The sequence below is a fragment of the Gopherus evgoodei genome, chromosome 1, assembly GCF_007399415.2.
Source record: "Gopherus evgoodei ecotype Sinaloan lineage chromosome 1, rGopEvg1_v1.p, whole genome shotgun sequence".
NCBI lineage: Eukaryota > Metazoa > Chordata > Testudines > Testudinidae > Gopherus > Gopherus evgoodei.
Genome location: NC_044322.1, coordinates 175,186,363 through 175,201,825, shown reverse-complemented (window position 1 = coordinate 175,201,825; position 15,463 = coordinate 175,186,363). Strand labels below are relative to the sequence as shown.

Genomic DNA, 15,463 nt, shown 5'->3' with positions numbered 1-15,463 from the left:
TTTATCATATCTAATTGGAGGTGTAAGGAGATGTTAAGAGGGTTAGTGTGGAGATGATGATGAAATCCTGACCCATCGGGGAGTTTTGCCAGGCTTCGTTCTGAAGCATTAAGATAGTTTTGGTTTGCTGCTGACATCTAGCCCTAAGAGTTAAATTCTGGCCCCACTGAAGTCAGTGGAAAATTATTACTGACTTAAAATGGGTCCGGATTTCCTTTTGTATCTCTGTCTTGTTCAATTAGTGAGGTCCAAGGTCTTGACCAATGTCAGGTTGAGACCTGCATAAGCGAGACAGTTGCTTTGTTGTTATGGATGGGACCGAGTTATCTGCTGGACTCAAGGTTCTACTATTAACTGATAGTGTTTAAAAAAAAATCGGGGAACCTGGAGTTTGTGTTTTATAAATCAAATTAGCAACAGGAGTGTTCAGCTCTCAAGATGAGGCCAATAATTTTTCTTAGAGATAATTTTATATATAATATATGGAGAGTTATGCCATCATTGTGGTCAAAATTATCCATACATTGAGATGAGAATATTCATACTTGTATTGTCAACATGCTTAATCAATAGTCTGTAAACAGTGTTTCAGTTTTGTTGCGGTAACAGTGGAACTGCTGGATCTTTTAAATGTTATTAGGTAAGAGTTAATTATTCTTTTCAAATGACTCATCAGCAGATGACTCATACTGTGCAACATACATGCCCTCATAAGCCTTGTTAACAACTACCTAGAACTCCAAACAGCCAAAAGCAGAGGGCCAGATCAGGATCTTGTGTTGGTTCAGAGTGATCCTGTGTCCTTCCCCACTCCTGTCTCACTGGGGGAAATCTTAGGTTTGCAGGCATATCCTCCTGTCCTGTTAAACAAATTGATTGAACCTTTGTGGAACTCTCAGCTTTCACTGCTCATTGGGGTATGCAGCCTCCTTGAGCTCTCCACAGCTGACTGTCAATCACCTGCAGAAACCAATCCCCACAGCCACAGGGTCAGAGAGACTTTTCACATACATGGGAGCCTCACTGATGTCATTCTCATAATCCATTGGAGCAAGAAGGGCTCCAGGTTCTCCTCCCTGCAGGGATGTGATCTGATGTCATATAGCTGCTATACAACAACCTCTGCAGAAAAGTAAAGCTCTCTGCCTGGGGATTTTAGTTTAATTCCAAGTCGGGGGATGGTGCGTGTAATTTTGTGATGCAGAAGGTGGTAGTACCAGGATTTGATATTGAATCAGTCCCAATGTTATCTGAATATCTAGTATATAGTTATACCTGAGGGGATTTATGCTAACCACTCAGGCAGTTGGATGAGTTACAATTTAATCATTGTGCGTTAAAAACAGAAAAAGAGGGAAAAACAACTTCAACCAGCTGGAAATCAGATATTTCTGAAAAGTATGATACAGCTTTAAGGACTACTCTTTGAATATAGGCCAGTGGTTCCTCACCAGTTCCTGGCTCACTTAAAAACTTTAATCCACTGGCAACTTAAAACTAGACTGTAACCATTAAACATGGCAAAATGCACATATTTACTTTTAAATACAAACATGTAAACATGTATCTGATTGCATCTATAATGTTGTGTAATGTTCTTATTTTTTTTCCAAAATGCTTTTGTTCCATAGACAATTATTAAAAAGAAAACTTTTTTTTCTAAAAAACATGCCAAATGAAGTTGTAATCCTGGTTCAAAATCTGTTTATCTCTACAAATGTGATTATTACCATGTCTGTACACTATGGTAAATTCACACATAACCAAAAACTTGCTTTTGGTTCAGATTGAATATAGTGAAAACACATCTGTGAGAGAAAAATCAGTAGAGCAGGTCAAAAAAAAAAGGGACAGGTTTTTTTTTCGACAAAGAGTCCTGTGGCCTTATAGACACATACATCTGACGAAGTGGGTATTCATCCACAAAAGCGTACACTCCAATACTTCTGTTAGTCTATAAGGTGCCACAGAACAATTTGTCACTTTTTACAGATCCAGACTAACATGGCTACCCCTCTGATACTTTGTTTTTTTTCATCTTTTTTGAAATTTGAACATAGGCTGGGAACAAGAAGGACAAATCTGCTAATACTTGAACATTAGACTATGTCGCGGAGGAGGGAAAGTTCTCTGATTTTGGTCTTTGAAGCTTGTGAAAAGGTTATTTGGATTTTGGGCAAAGGTTTGATCAAAATCAATTTTTCTACAATACCCAAAGATGTCCCAAATAATTACTGGACAATCTGAACATTTTGGTGATATCTGGCTAGCTGGATATATAAACATTTCCCTAATTCTTATTAATATCTCAAAATAGTTAAATTATGACCATCCTACTTGATGGCTTCTCTTTTGTCTTTATTATAACCTATGTTCCTCCTACAGACAAGGCAAGCTGGATATTGCAAAGAAAGAACTCGGCTGAATGTTACTTAGTGTCTAGCTGAACTTTTCTTTTAACATTGCTTTTTGTAGCGATTGGTGAGCCAGACAGTATAGACTGGTACAATCCACAAGGAGAGAAGATTGCATCTAGTCAAAGAGTGGTCATTCAAAAAGAAGGTGTTAGATCACGGCTCACCATTTACAATGCAAATGTAGAAGATGCTGGGATATATCGGTGTCAAGCAACTGATACAAAAGGACAGACTCAAGAAGCTACTGTTGTTTTGGAAATTTATCGTAAGTGACACATAAAGGAAAAACTAACCATAAAAAAAGAGGTTCTATTCTGAATTCTATTTGCTATACAGAAAATTAACATTAAATAAATGTATACCCCTTCTCTATAAATATCATTTTAAGAGCAATAGATTGTATCTGTTGCAGTCAAGCATACGTACTGTGAAAAAGACTTGAATGGAATTGATATCCAGAGAAGATTAATCCAGTATGGTATAGCATATATAGAAAGTCTTATCATCAGGATGCAGCATATATTCTATTCCTCTCTTATGGAAAGGACAAAATGTGTTTGTGAGAGAGATAGATACACACCAAAATAAATCCTCTTACATTAGTCAAATTGTGCATTGATTTGGAGTGCAAGAGACACAACATATACGTTTAAACCAGTTTGCAATGGCTTTTATGTTAATCTTTCTTGTTCTTGGCTGTATAAGGGACTTATGTGACATAAAATCCTATATGTGATGAGGTATAAATCTTTATAAGCCACCAAAGTTCTATTATTTTTAAAATTGTGTTAAACAATTAATGGAGGATTATTTCTTCAAATGTAAATATACTATATTACGCAAAATGAATATGTAAAAGTATCCAACAGAATCTTTGTCAAGTTGTAATTGACATCACTTTAAGTACAGAATATTGAACTGAATTCTTTACATCGGTTAGAAAAATATAATATGCAAAATGCATGATACAGAAGAGGCTTAAGGCTAACACAAAACCAATAAGAGGAGCCATATTGTGCCATTAGTATTTAAGCAGAATTCCTTATTTATTTGAATGGTGACTTTTTCTTAAATCATGACAGGATATGGTTCACGGTCAGGCCAAGACTTATGAACTGAAATATGACTGGTAAATGCAAGATGAAATAGTAAAGTACTGCAGCTTTAAAGGTACAGCAGATATCAAATGATAGATAATTTTTAAAATAAAAGTAATTGATAAAACCACCATTCAGGCTGATGAGACAGTTACAAGCAATTACATGATGGTTGCAAATTTGGTAGTTCAAAGAAAAGATTTCATATTTTGTAAGTCATCATTTTTATGCTTAGAGCTGCCAGTCACTATACAGGTTGATTACTGTGCAGGAAGAGACATAGTAGTTCTTTACAAAAAAGAGCTCTCAGGATGGAACCAAAAAAAAAAATCATAGGAAGCCAGACACAAGATGTAAAGTTTGACAGAATTTTTGCTTGAAAGCTAGCACATTTAGGGCTTGATGATATGTTGCAGAGGATCAGCAAGATGATTTCCTTTTGGGTATGATCCTAAGCTCATTGCTGTCAATGGGAGTTTTTCCATTGATTTCAATAGACGTTGGATCAGTTTGTTAGTATCATCTTCACAAGCGATGATAGCAGTCTATGCTCTGGGTAGCACATGAACTGTTTACTCCAGCTCTCACATATCTGAAAAGGGAACAGGGAGAGATGGGGGCAGAGATGAACTGGAGTTGATGGATTGGAGGAAAGTAAAGCAATCTGCTCTGTCTAAAGGAGGCACATGTTTATGCACTACCCATGTGCAGTGAGTTGCATAGAGAGAGGATGTGTCATTCAGAAGCAGTTCCTCCAGAGCTCTTCTTAGGTCTGTACAATTCCACAGTGGTGCCTAACAAAGGTGGTGGAGTAAAAGCCACAGTGTAGCTGTTGAGCTGTTTTGCAATAACAGCTAAAATTATGCAGCCCTTACTCACAAAACTGAATACTTACTTATGGCATTACCAACCCCTAGCATTCAAAAATCAGACCTCCAGAAAATGGTCATATTGGCTAAAAATCACATGATTTAAAAATAATTAGGTTTCTTATTATTTGTCTTTTGGGTTTTGAAACAGTTGACGATGTCAGGCTTTTCTCCACAAACATGATAGCTAGAAAGTCCTCCCCACACTATGCCTCCCCCATGAAAACTGAAATTCTCACAATCACTTGCCTTCAGCAGCCAGGACTTGAAGAAAAACACCAAATAATGGAGTCAATAAAGCTACTCACTGGAGTAATTAATGCTCCCAATATGAGTAAGAGTTCCACTGTTGGGCCCAAAAATGTTGAAAGCAAGAAGAAAGTAAGAAATTTTTGTGTATATTCAAACTGAGAAAAATACTTAAGACTCTTATGACACTGTCCCACATGACATTCTCATAAATGAACTAGGGACATGTGGTCTAGATTAAATTACTATAAGGTAGATGCATAACTAGTTGAAATACCGTAGACTAGGTATTAATGGGTTACTATCAAACTGGGAAGGCATATCTAGTGGGGCCCCCTATGTGTCTGGAACTAATCAATATTTTAATTAATGACTTGGAAAATGGAGTGGACAGTGTGCATACAAAATTTCTGAATGACACCAAGATGGAAGGGATTGCAAGTATTTTGGAGGACAGGGTTAGAATTCAAAATGATCTTGATTAATTGGAGAATCGGTCTGAAATCAACAAGATGAAATTCAATAAAGACAAGTGCAAAACACTACACTGAGGAAGGAGAAATCAAATGCACAAATAGAAACTGGGGAATAACTAGCTAGGCAGTAGTACTATGAGCCAACAATATGATGCATTTGCAAAAAAAAAAAAAAACTTAAAATCATTCTATGATATATTAACAGGAATGTTATACTTAACACAAGGAAGATAATTATACCACTCTACTCAGCTCTGGTGGGGCCTCAGCTGGACTATTATGTCCAGTTTTGGACTCCATGCTTTAAGGAAAAAGTGGGCAAACTGGAGAAAGTCTACAGGAAAACAAAAAGCATTTTTAAAGGGGGGTTAGAAAACCTGACCTGTGAGGGAAGGGTTAACAAACCTAGGAAAAGAACACTGATGGGGGACCTGATAAGTCTTCAAATATGTTAAGGACTTTTGTAAAGGGGATAGTAACCAATTGTTCTTCAAGTCCACAAAAGGTAGAAGTAATGGGCTTAGTTTGCAGCAAGGGAGATTTAGGTTAGATATTAGGTGAATCTTTCTAATTGTAAGGATAGTTCAGTACTGGAATTGGTTACCAATGGAGGTTGTGTAATCCCTTTCATTGGTGGTTTTAATGAAAAGGTTGGACAAACACCAGTAAGTGATGATCTTACTTGGTGCTGCCTAAAAGGGAGTGGTGGTGGAATGGACTAGATAACCTCTTGAGCTCCCTTCCAGCCCTATTTTTCTATGATTCTAAGATATTATGCAGTGATTTCTCAAGGGAAATAGTGGAATTCTCATTACCAGGAACATTTATGCCTAGGCTGGCCAAATCTATAGAAAATACACTGAAACAGTCCTCTACTGCACTCACAGAAAAAATGAACTATCTTTCACATCTCTAATTTTCTCTGATTTGATGCTGTGTTCAGAGTAACTGGATGTAACTTGAACTGCTAAACAAAACAGGAAAAGCTTGTTAAATTCAGTTTTCTTTCTTTTTAGAGAAGCTCACTTTCCGAGACATCATAACCCCACAAGAATTTAGACAAGGAGAAGATGCTGAAGTGGTTTGCCATGTTACTAGTTCACCTGCACCAGTTGTCAGCTGGTTGTATCGAAATGAGGAAGTCACAACTATTGCTGACAGTTAGTATTTTGGTAACTCTTTAAATTATATGTTTTAATTATAGATTAGATTATAAATTATACTATTCACGGAAGTCAATAGAGCTACTTTAGGAGTGAGTTCTCACCAACATGTTAAAGGATTGTACAGCTGAGTCTATAGAATTGTGTGTGATTTTCAATCCAAACCATAAAGCCTGGATCATCTTCTCTCCCCCATACCTGTTTTCATGGGATGTGGTGTACTAGTGGCCTTCAGTGTCCACTACACACACCTGTGATGTCTCTAGGAAGCAGTTGACTGCCCCTACTACTTTTTCTTCCTTTGAAGGGCAACAAAATAATTATGTACCTCACAATGCATAGAAAACCTCTTTGGAGAGCTACCTGCTTATTCTCTCACAGCTTTGGCACTAAATGTATTAAAATGCAAGGTTGAATTTGTACATCCTTCATGCTGGTCATTCAGATATGTTTTTATTCATATTTTTAATTCAAAATAAATTAAAGTTTATTTACTGGAGTGAAAGTGTGGAACTGTAGTGTCACTAAGGAATAATTACAGCCAAAGAAGAGAAGATTTAATAAACCTATTAGGTTTCTTATTGTAAAGCTGAAAAATCACTTATTTGGGCGCTTTCAGATTCTTGTGTGAACATCCATGGTACAAAAGCCAGGCAGAGTTTTAATTTGATTTGCTACTTCCATATTGTATTTAATTTCTATCATTACTCACATAGTCACATGTACAGAATTCACGGTAAAAGAGTCATCTGTAGAAGAGCAATGCAACTTTTATATATAATTAAATTGTAAAAGAAGGTAAGGGTTACAGGTTTTTGGAACTAAACAGTAGCTGAACAATTAAGCAAGCATCATTTTCTCAAGGTTACAATTTAAAGCCTACGAATGTGAGGTATTCTCCAAAAGATCAGGGATATGGAAGAGTACGGTAATTTAATTTGTTTTTTCCACTTCTGCTGCTCCAGTTACAATCAACTCTGTTTTAGAAGACTTAATCTTAAGAGCATGCATTTTAAATTAATCTGATTTTTTTGAAATATTTCCAGTGTGCCAGGCTGCATTTCATTATGTAATTTTGAGTTTTTCATTTTCTTTTTAGATATGACAGGACATAAAGTAGTTTAGCTGTTTGAGCCAGATAGATACATAGTGTTAGGATTTTAAACAGTATATACTTGAAAAACCGATTTTAAAAAAATGTTCTTTTATTCCCTGATCTTGCATTGGGATCTCCTAGCACAGACTGCTATGCCCATATTAATCCCCATTAAAATTCAAGGGGATTCTGCATGGACCTAAGATAGCCGCTCCTGCTGTTTGAATTGCTGCTTTAAATAGCAGAAGAATTTGAGCTATGTGAGTGTTCACAGTATTACCTGGACATGCCATCTTAGATGGTGGAGAAGAGATTATTCACTAGTAACCAATTGATCATTATTCCTATAGTATATAATACTTAAATTCATTAAATGTTACATATACTAAAAGATGAGTTTATTATAGAGATAAATGTGCATTATTTTAATTGGCTTCTTCATTTTTTGTTCATAGAAAGCTTAAAATGTAAAATAATTTGACATCTGCAGTTGAAAGGATAATTTCCAGTTATATTATGTATCTTTTTATTGTTCATTAGGAAGCAGCTTCCACTTAATACTTTTTTTAGCACCTGCATTGCAGAGAGATACACAGTGATTAGCTTTTTAGTTATAAAGTGAAAATATTTCTGCTATATGTGGCAAAGTGAATAAACCTCTAGGATATAATTTAGCACAATTAACTATGACTATTCAGGCTATACAAATTCTTCGCAGTTCCTAATGCTTGTATGTGCTATTCACACAGAGCTATCTGCTCACCAGAAAGGAAGGTTGTTCACAGAATCAGAAGTGAACATGTAAAGAATTGTTCCACAGGGAAGTGTAGAGCTAACTGGGAATGGCAACTCCTAATTCTAAAGTAGCTTTACTTCTTCCCCCAGAGCCAAACTCCTAGATATCTATTCAGTCTCGAGATCTATAGTCCTTCTGTTCATCTGTGAGGGGAGGGAATGAGGGACAGAGAGGTCAGCTGTCCATTATCCTTTGACCAGGGAAATTAAATACAATGACCTTGGGAAAGTTCCAACATTCTGTTTAAAGGTTCTTTCTTGACTTGATGTTGTATCTTTAAAGTTGGATGTAAGAGCTCAGTGGAATGTAGAACTCTCTGAGCAGGTTCTGTAGAGTTCCTGTAATGTCAGCCTTAACAGTTTAATTGTCACAATCCCATTGTGCAGGCAGCAAGGGCCTGGTTCTAGAAATGAAGGTGGCCTGCAACTTTTTTTTTATAGATCAAACATTGTTGTTTACCAAATCAGTGATTTACTCTTTATTTTTGCACAGCAATATTGCTGCATAAGGTGTTAAACGCACTGCCCACTCCATAGTGCTTATCACAGTTACAGCAAGGCTATATGGAGACATTCAGGTCTCTGGGACTGGTTGGAGTCAGCCACAAGAGAACAAGGCTAGTCTGAACATCACCTGCAGAAAACTTTTCTATTCACCAGTCCAGTGCTCAAATTGCATAGGTTTGTCGTACATGCAGTTACAACTTGCTGGATATAGCACTGTTGTAAGGTTCTGGATTACTGTACTTAAATGTTGTTTTGGTCTACATCATAGCTGATTGCAGAGATATTGTATTGAAGATTGGTTTATCCTTCTCCCCTGTCATGTATTGTGTTGTACTATTACATATTTTCCTTTTTGTCTGGTTCCTTTCAGGGGGGTTTCTGATCACTTCAATATGATGTGTGACTCTCTTCAACACCATCACATTTTAGGTCTGTAAGGGATTCTGCTAGGATGACCAAATAGCAAGTATGAAAAATCAGGACAGAGTGTGGGGGATAATAGGTGCCCACATAAGAAAAAGACCCAAATATCGGGACCGTCCCTATAAAATCGGGACATCTAGTCACCCTACATTCTGCAGACTGTTAGAATTACAGGTGTGCAAACCATTCCAAGTTCAGTTCAAAAAGGGTTTGTAGGATTTTTGGTGGAAACTGGTTTGTGTGGCTTTTCAGGTCCTCAAATTCATACTTCTTTATATAGGATCACTGCTTCACAAAACATGAAACAGGAAGTAGGCCTGCATCCTGATGTTACAACAGAACTCTTATTTCAGAGAGGAAAACTTCTCCTCCTTTTAAAAAATATGATAAACATGATACATGAGCCAAAAAATAAAATAATGAAATAGCGCCTAATAACAGAGCAATTACAGGAGAAATATGAGGTCCTCCTCCAGGAACATATTCTAAAGGACTAGGCCTGATACAACAAGGCAACTCTGATTTCAAGAGATTTTCCCAATCAGAAATCTAGATATAAATATGGGAGCCAATATATAAAATATAAGGACAAATTTCCAATAACAGTGGAATTACAAGTACGCTAGGACTCTGCCTTCTTGGGTTCTCCCCCTGACATTTCAAGGTAGATTATGATGACTTTTATTTTTTTATCAAAAAGCTTAAACAAACTACAGCGTCTCTCACACTGAGATTACAAATGAAAAAGACTTCTGCTGAACTGCGCTGACCCTATTGGACTGATCATATTGTATAGGCTCAACCAATTTAAAGCCACTGAAGAAATGCCATGTGATTTGCATCCGATGACCTATCTCAGTGATTTTGACTCAACTTACCTTATGAACACCATAAAGTGAACCAATAACCAGAGAGGATAGTTGAAATAAAAAGCTTCTGCTGATAGCTTGAAGAAACAACATTTATGAAAGCCACCGCTGCTTCCTGGAAACAAGCTGAACACAAACCCAGGATGGTTTTGCGTATTTTTCTGCTTTAAATCAAGATTTTGCACACCTCTAATTAGAACTGTGCAGCTATGTGAAGGAGAATGGTGCACTCTGAGTGAAATTCATCTTGATACAGAGAGCCTGCATAAGTCCTTGTAAGTGAGAGTTTAGTGGTGCATATAGCTTGTGTTGGCTGCCATCACAGAAGTGAATTTCACCCTTTCTCTAGAAAACTACTATATCCAGGGTGGACTGGCTGCTGCTTTTAGGCCTTGCCTCTAATAGTAAATTTTAGGGGGTGGGGGGACCATTAAACACTCAAACTATCATTGTTTCAGCTGCATCAGTGGCAGAACGGATGGAGGCCTTAATGATTTCAATTACTTCCAGCATTTTGTCCTCAGCAAGTCTTTGGTGAGGGTGCCTTGCTAGCTCTCCAGCATGTTTCTGTGTGGGCCTCACGCTTGTCTACTGATTAGCTATGGGTGTTCACATCCTTCTTTGGGTTTGTCTACACTGCAGTAAAATACCTGTGGCTGCCCCCGGTCAGCTGACTCAGCAACAGGGGGCTTAGGCTGTGGGGCTACAAAATTACAATGTAGACATTTAGGCTCAGGCCAGACTTTAGGTTCTGGGATTTTGTGAATGGGGAGAGTCTGAGAGCCCAGGCTCCAGCCTGAGTTCAAACATCTATACTGCACTTTTATAGCCCATTAGCCCGAGCCCTGTGAGCTGAAGTCAGCTGTCCTGGGGCAGCTTCAGATTTTTAATTGCAGTATAGACATACCCTTAGTGTCTTAGCCTACAGTGAACATTGTTGACTGTGTGTGATGAGCTGGCAGGGTCTGGTGGCTGTTAACTGCCCACATCCATTGACTGTGATCCCCTTACAAAAACAAGCATTTTATATATCAGTGTACCTATGGGAATATCATATATAGTACTTTATGGGATATATCATAAAGTACTCCTAGTATTAACATGGACTCCGCTAGAGAGGTTGGATGCTCTCAACTTTGCTCTGAGCATACTTTTATGTGAATCACATTAACCAGGCTTAATGCATGACTGCAAAGGTTCAGGTGAGTTTGCTGTTTCAGTCTGACTTTACATAATGACTATGCAAGGTAGAAACAAATCTTTAAAATATTTGGTATGTCTTGAAAAGCAGTAATGCCTTCCAGCTTTACCAGTAGATAAGTCATACAGAGTGGTGTGTGGCTTTTTTGAGAAATAATTTCAATTCACTTTCCACTCGTTTTCAACTTTCCAATAGGTATTGTGTGTGCTGTGTAGTAATCTGTCTGCCTAAATGCTAGGTAGTATGGGATGTAGAAAGAGCTTTGTTCATCTGTTCAACCTAATTTACTCATAAGAATTTCTCCTGTTATTATACTCACGTTTCTCCAGTATATACCATGACAAGATTAGGGTATTTATGGTGTTCTGCAGTCACCCAATATTAGAGTTCATTTTCATTTCATTTTCTTTGATGAACTCAAAATAGCCTCCAGAACATCCAGCCAGCAGGGATGAAGCTTTTCTTGTATTAAATTAATCCTCTAAACAGCATTTTCCAAATGTTTGAAAATGTACATTTTTTTTGTAATCTAAGAATTTAGTATCAACAAATAAAAAGCTAACAGAAGTTTAAAGAGAGAGAAATGACACCCCCCACACCTTTTGAAAGAGAGAACATTTTGAAGTGTGACTGTCAGAGGATCACACCAGGAAATGAGTTTTACTTCTAGGTGTATTGGATTGTGACTCATTGATTTGAAAACCAGTGATTAGATCTTAATGGCCAGTGTTTTTCTTCATGATCTTGACAAAGGGAGTGGAGCACCAGGACCCCAGTTGAGCAATTCCCTTAAGCACATTGTCCTGGTATAAATCCCCACTCTGAACCTTAGCGTCCAAAAGATGGGGTACCAGCATGAATTCCTCTAAGCTCAATCCCAGCTTAGAACGTGTAGTGCTGCCACCAACCAGGAATTCCAGTGCCTGGTACACTTTGGTCCCCCCAAAACCTTGCCCGGGGACCCCCAAGACCCAGACCCTCTGGATCTCAACACAAGGAAAGTAAACCCTTTCCCCCACTGTTGCCTCTCCCAGGCTTCCCCTCTCTGGGTTACCCTGGAAGATCACTGTGTGATTCAGACGCCTTGAATCACAAAACAGAGAGGACAATTCACCTTCCTCCCTCCTTCTCTTTCCCCCTCCCAGACTTTTCCTGAGAGAAAGTAATCCTGGCACAGAGAGAAATCAGCCTCTCTCTCCCTTTTCCCTCCTTTGTCCCCACCAATTCCCTGGTGAATCCAGACCCAGTCCCCTGGGGTCTCACCAGAATAAAAAAAACAATCAGGTTCTTAAACAAGAAAAGCTTTTAATTAAAGAAAGAAAAAACAGTAAAAATTATCTTTGTAAATTTAAAATGGAATAGGTACAGGGTCTTTCAGCTATAGACACTGGGAATACTCTCCCAGCCTAAGTATACAAGTACAAATTAAAATCCTTTCAGCAAAAATACAAATTTGAACTCCTTTCAGCCAAACACACAATTAAACTCCTTTCAGCCAAATGCACATTTGAACTTCTTCCAACCAAATACACATTTGCAAATAAAGAAAACAAACATAAGCCTAACTCGCTTTATCTACCTAGTACTCACTATTTTGAATCTATAAGAACTGCTATCAGGGAGATTGGAGAGAAACCTGGTTGCACATCTGATCCCTCTGAGCCCCCAGGTGAACAACCAAAACTAACAGCACAGCACAAAAACTTCCCTCCCTCAAGATTTGAAAGTATCCTGTCCTCTGATTGGTCCTCTGGTCAGGTGACAGCCAGGCTCACTGTTCTTGTTAACCCTTTCCAGGCAAAGAAATATAAAGTACTTCTGTGCTATTAACTTTTCTTATCTGTTTATGACACACATGCTTAAATTTAAACACTTGGTTAAGTGTCTGCTGAGTTGAGGCACATGTATACAGACAGCACAAGAACCACATATAGTGATCTAAGGAACAATATGTCTCTCAAAAGGCATGAGCTGATAATGGCTGATTTAGACTGAGGGGCTTCAAAAGTTAAATCCTTCTGCCTCTTGTATCTGCATGGTGCAAGTGTGCTGACTCTGATCCAAGAAAACACTTAAGTGCATACTTAGGCCCGATTCAGCAAAACACTTAAGCTATGTAACTTGGAAGTCAATGAGACTTAACCACTTACTTAAAGTTCAACATGGACTTAAATGCTTTTTCTGGATTACGGTTGGTGTACTCAGCATCTTGAAATTCTAAGCTCACAGTGAGACACATGATCAGGAGTCATAATATGTAAGAAAAATAGTTTATATATAATTTTTGACTGAAACCGAAAGATCCTGTACAAACAGGAATAAGAACAGTTGTTTAGTAAGAACGGAGACAACTAGTACCTAAAAGGACATTATCTAGTTCCTTCTGTACAATTGTAAGGTCTGATGTGTGACATTTCTATGTTTCTCTAATCCTTTTACCAGTCTAGGTCTCATTCACTTTGTAATAATGTGAGTCAGATTCTTAGTTTTACAAAAAACATCAAATGAGCTAAGGATTCTACTTCTGGGCTAACGTATTTCAATATATTGTTTTTGGCAGCAGGAAAAATAGAAGTTGCACATTTTTTCATGATGTTATCACAATATCATCTGCAATAAGATCCCAGTCCTGCAACTTGTTTCATATTGGTAGACACCTGTTGAAGTCAGCAAGGTTCTGTGAGGTCTGTCTGCACATACTGAGTTTCAGAAATGGGACATAAATGATGTCATATTGGGTGAAATCCTAGCTATATTGAAGCCAGTGTGAATTTTATCATTGATTTAAATAGAGCCAAGATTTCACCCATTAACTTTAATTTGGAAAAGCAAGGTTCTCAGGGCAGTTGGTCCATGACAAGAACTGAATATGGTGTGAGGGAGGATGCATGTAATATATCTTATTTAAAAAATATAGCACAGCATTTAATATTTGGTTCAATGTACTGTATGTATATTATGCTTCTGTTGGCACTGCAGTGACAAGTCTGGAATAAAAATGTACAGAAAAACATCTGCATTTCCATTTTATATAGAAAAAAATCCTAACTGAATTTAAACAAAAGATAAACCAATGCGTTTTGGAGTGAAATAACTTATGATATTACATTTTAATTTTAAATTGAAGGTGTTTTGTTGATGAACTATTTGACCTCATTAGACAAGTTCATAAATCTTAATAATTTAAATTAATATTCTCAACACTGTCTTAATTTACTGATATCACTTTATTCCTTACATGGCTTTCTAGATCGATTTGTGATGTTATCAAACAACAATCTCCAAATTCTTAATATCAATAAAAGTGATGAAGGAATATATAGGTGTGAAGGAAGAGTGGAAGCTAGAGGAGAAATCGACTTTCGGGATATCACAGTTATTGTCAACGGTAAGCTGTACAGTGATTTTTCTGAAGTTGAAATAAGGTCTTGCTTTCATTGATTGTAACATTATATAAACAATGTTTATCATCGTCTACAAAATCTTAATTAGGCCACTTATTGCAGTATCAACTACATAATATGGAAGTTGCATTGTTTTCTTTCAATAGAAATGGAGTTGTTTACAATTTGTATATTGTGATGTTTCCTTTATGTAGGTTTTTATGTTTAATGTAATTAATATAATTATGCAGTTAAGGAGATTTCATATCTCCTTTAATGGTATAAATATATGTAAATGTTATGTATAGATGTAGGTGTTTAAAAAACAAATATCCTTCACAGGATATAGCCAACCACACCGAGATCAGAGTTCAGAGTATAACATGCCATAATTTCGCTAGGTGTATATCTTTTAATGCGTGACATTTTTTGTTATAAACCACTTCGTTTTATGCAGTTATTCAGTTTCACAGTAGCACAGTTATTTTATAAATTGCCAGTATTTAAAACCTGGTTAAACACCATGGACATAATTTTTAACTGTAGGACTACAGTTGAATTAACTGGATATGCCATTGAACATTGCCACTCTTATTTAAGTTATAAATTTTAACAATTTATTATAAGCCCTTTTAACAAGCAATATGAATGTGCAAGCATAAAATTTAATATGTAGGTTGACCTCACTGTTAAAGTCAGTGTCAGCACGATAAAACATAAGTGGATGGACCTCCATTCACTTAAAAGCAGCAAAGAATCCTGTGGCACCTTATAGTTTGTCTGTTAGTCTATAAGGTGCCACAGGATTCTTTGCTGCTTTTACAGATCCAGACTAACACGGCTACCCCTCTGATACTTGATTCCATTCACTTATTGGCCTGCAAGGTTATATCTAACTAAGGTATTTCTATTATGCTA

General features: G+C 37.1%; 1 protein-coding gene across 2 annotated transcripts in view; it reads left to right on the top strand.

The window, feature by feature from the left end:
- Positions 1-15,463, top strand: part of NCAM2 (neural cell adhesion molecule 2) — a 582,026-nt gene that overhangs the window by 317,882 nt on the left and 248,681 nt on the right. For both annotated transcript variants that reach the window (XM_030579736.1, XM_030579747.1), the window contains exons 3-5: positions 2,476-2,682; positions 6,125-6,268; positions 14,413-14,550. In XM_030579736.1, coding sequence (XP_030435596.1) covers positions 2,476-2,682; positions 6,125-6,268; positions 14,413-14,550 — 489 coding nt within the window. The remainder of the gene's footprint in view (positions 1-2,475; positions 2,683-6,124; positions 6,269-14,412; positions 14,551-15,463) is intronic.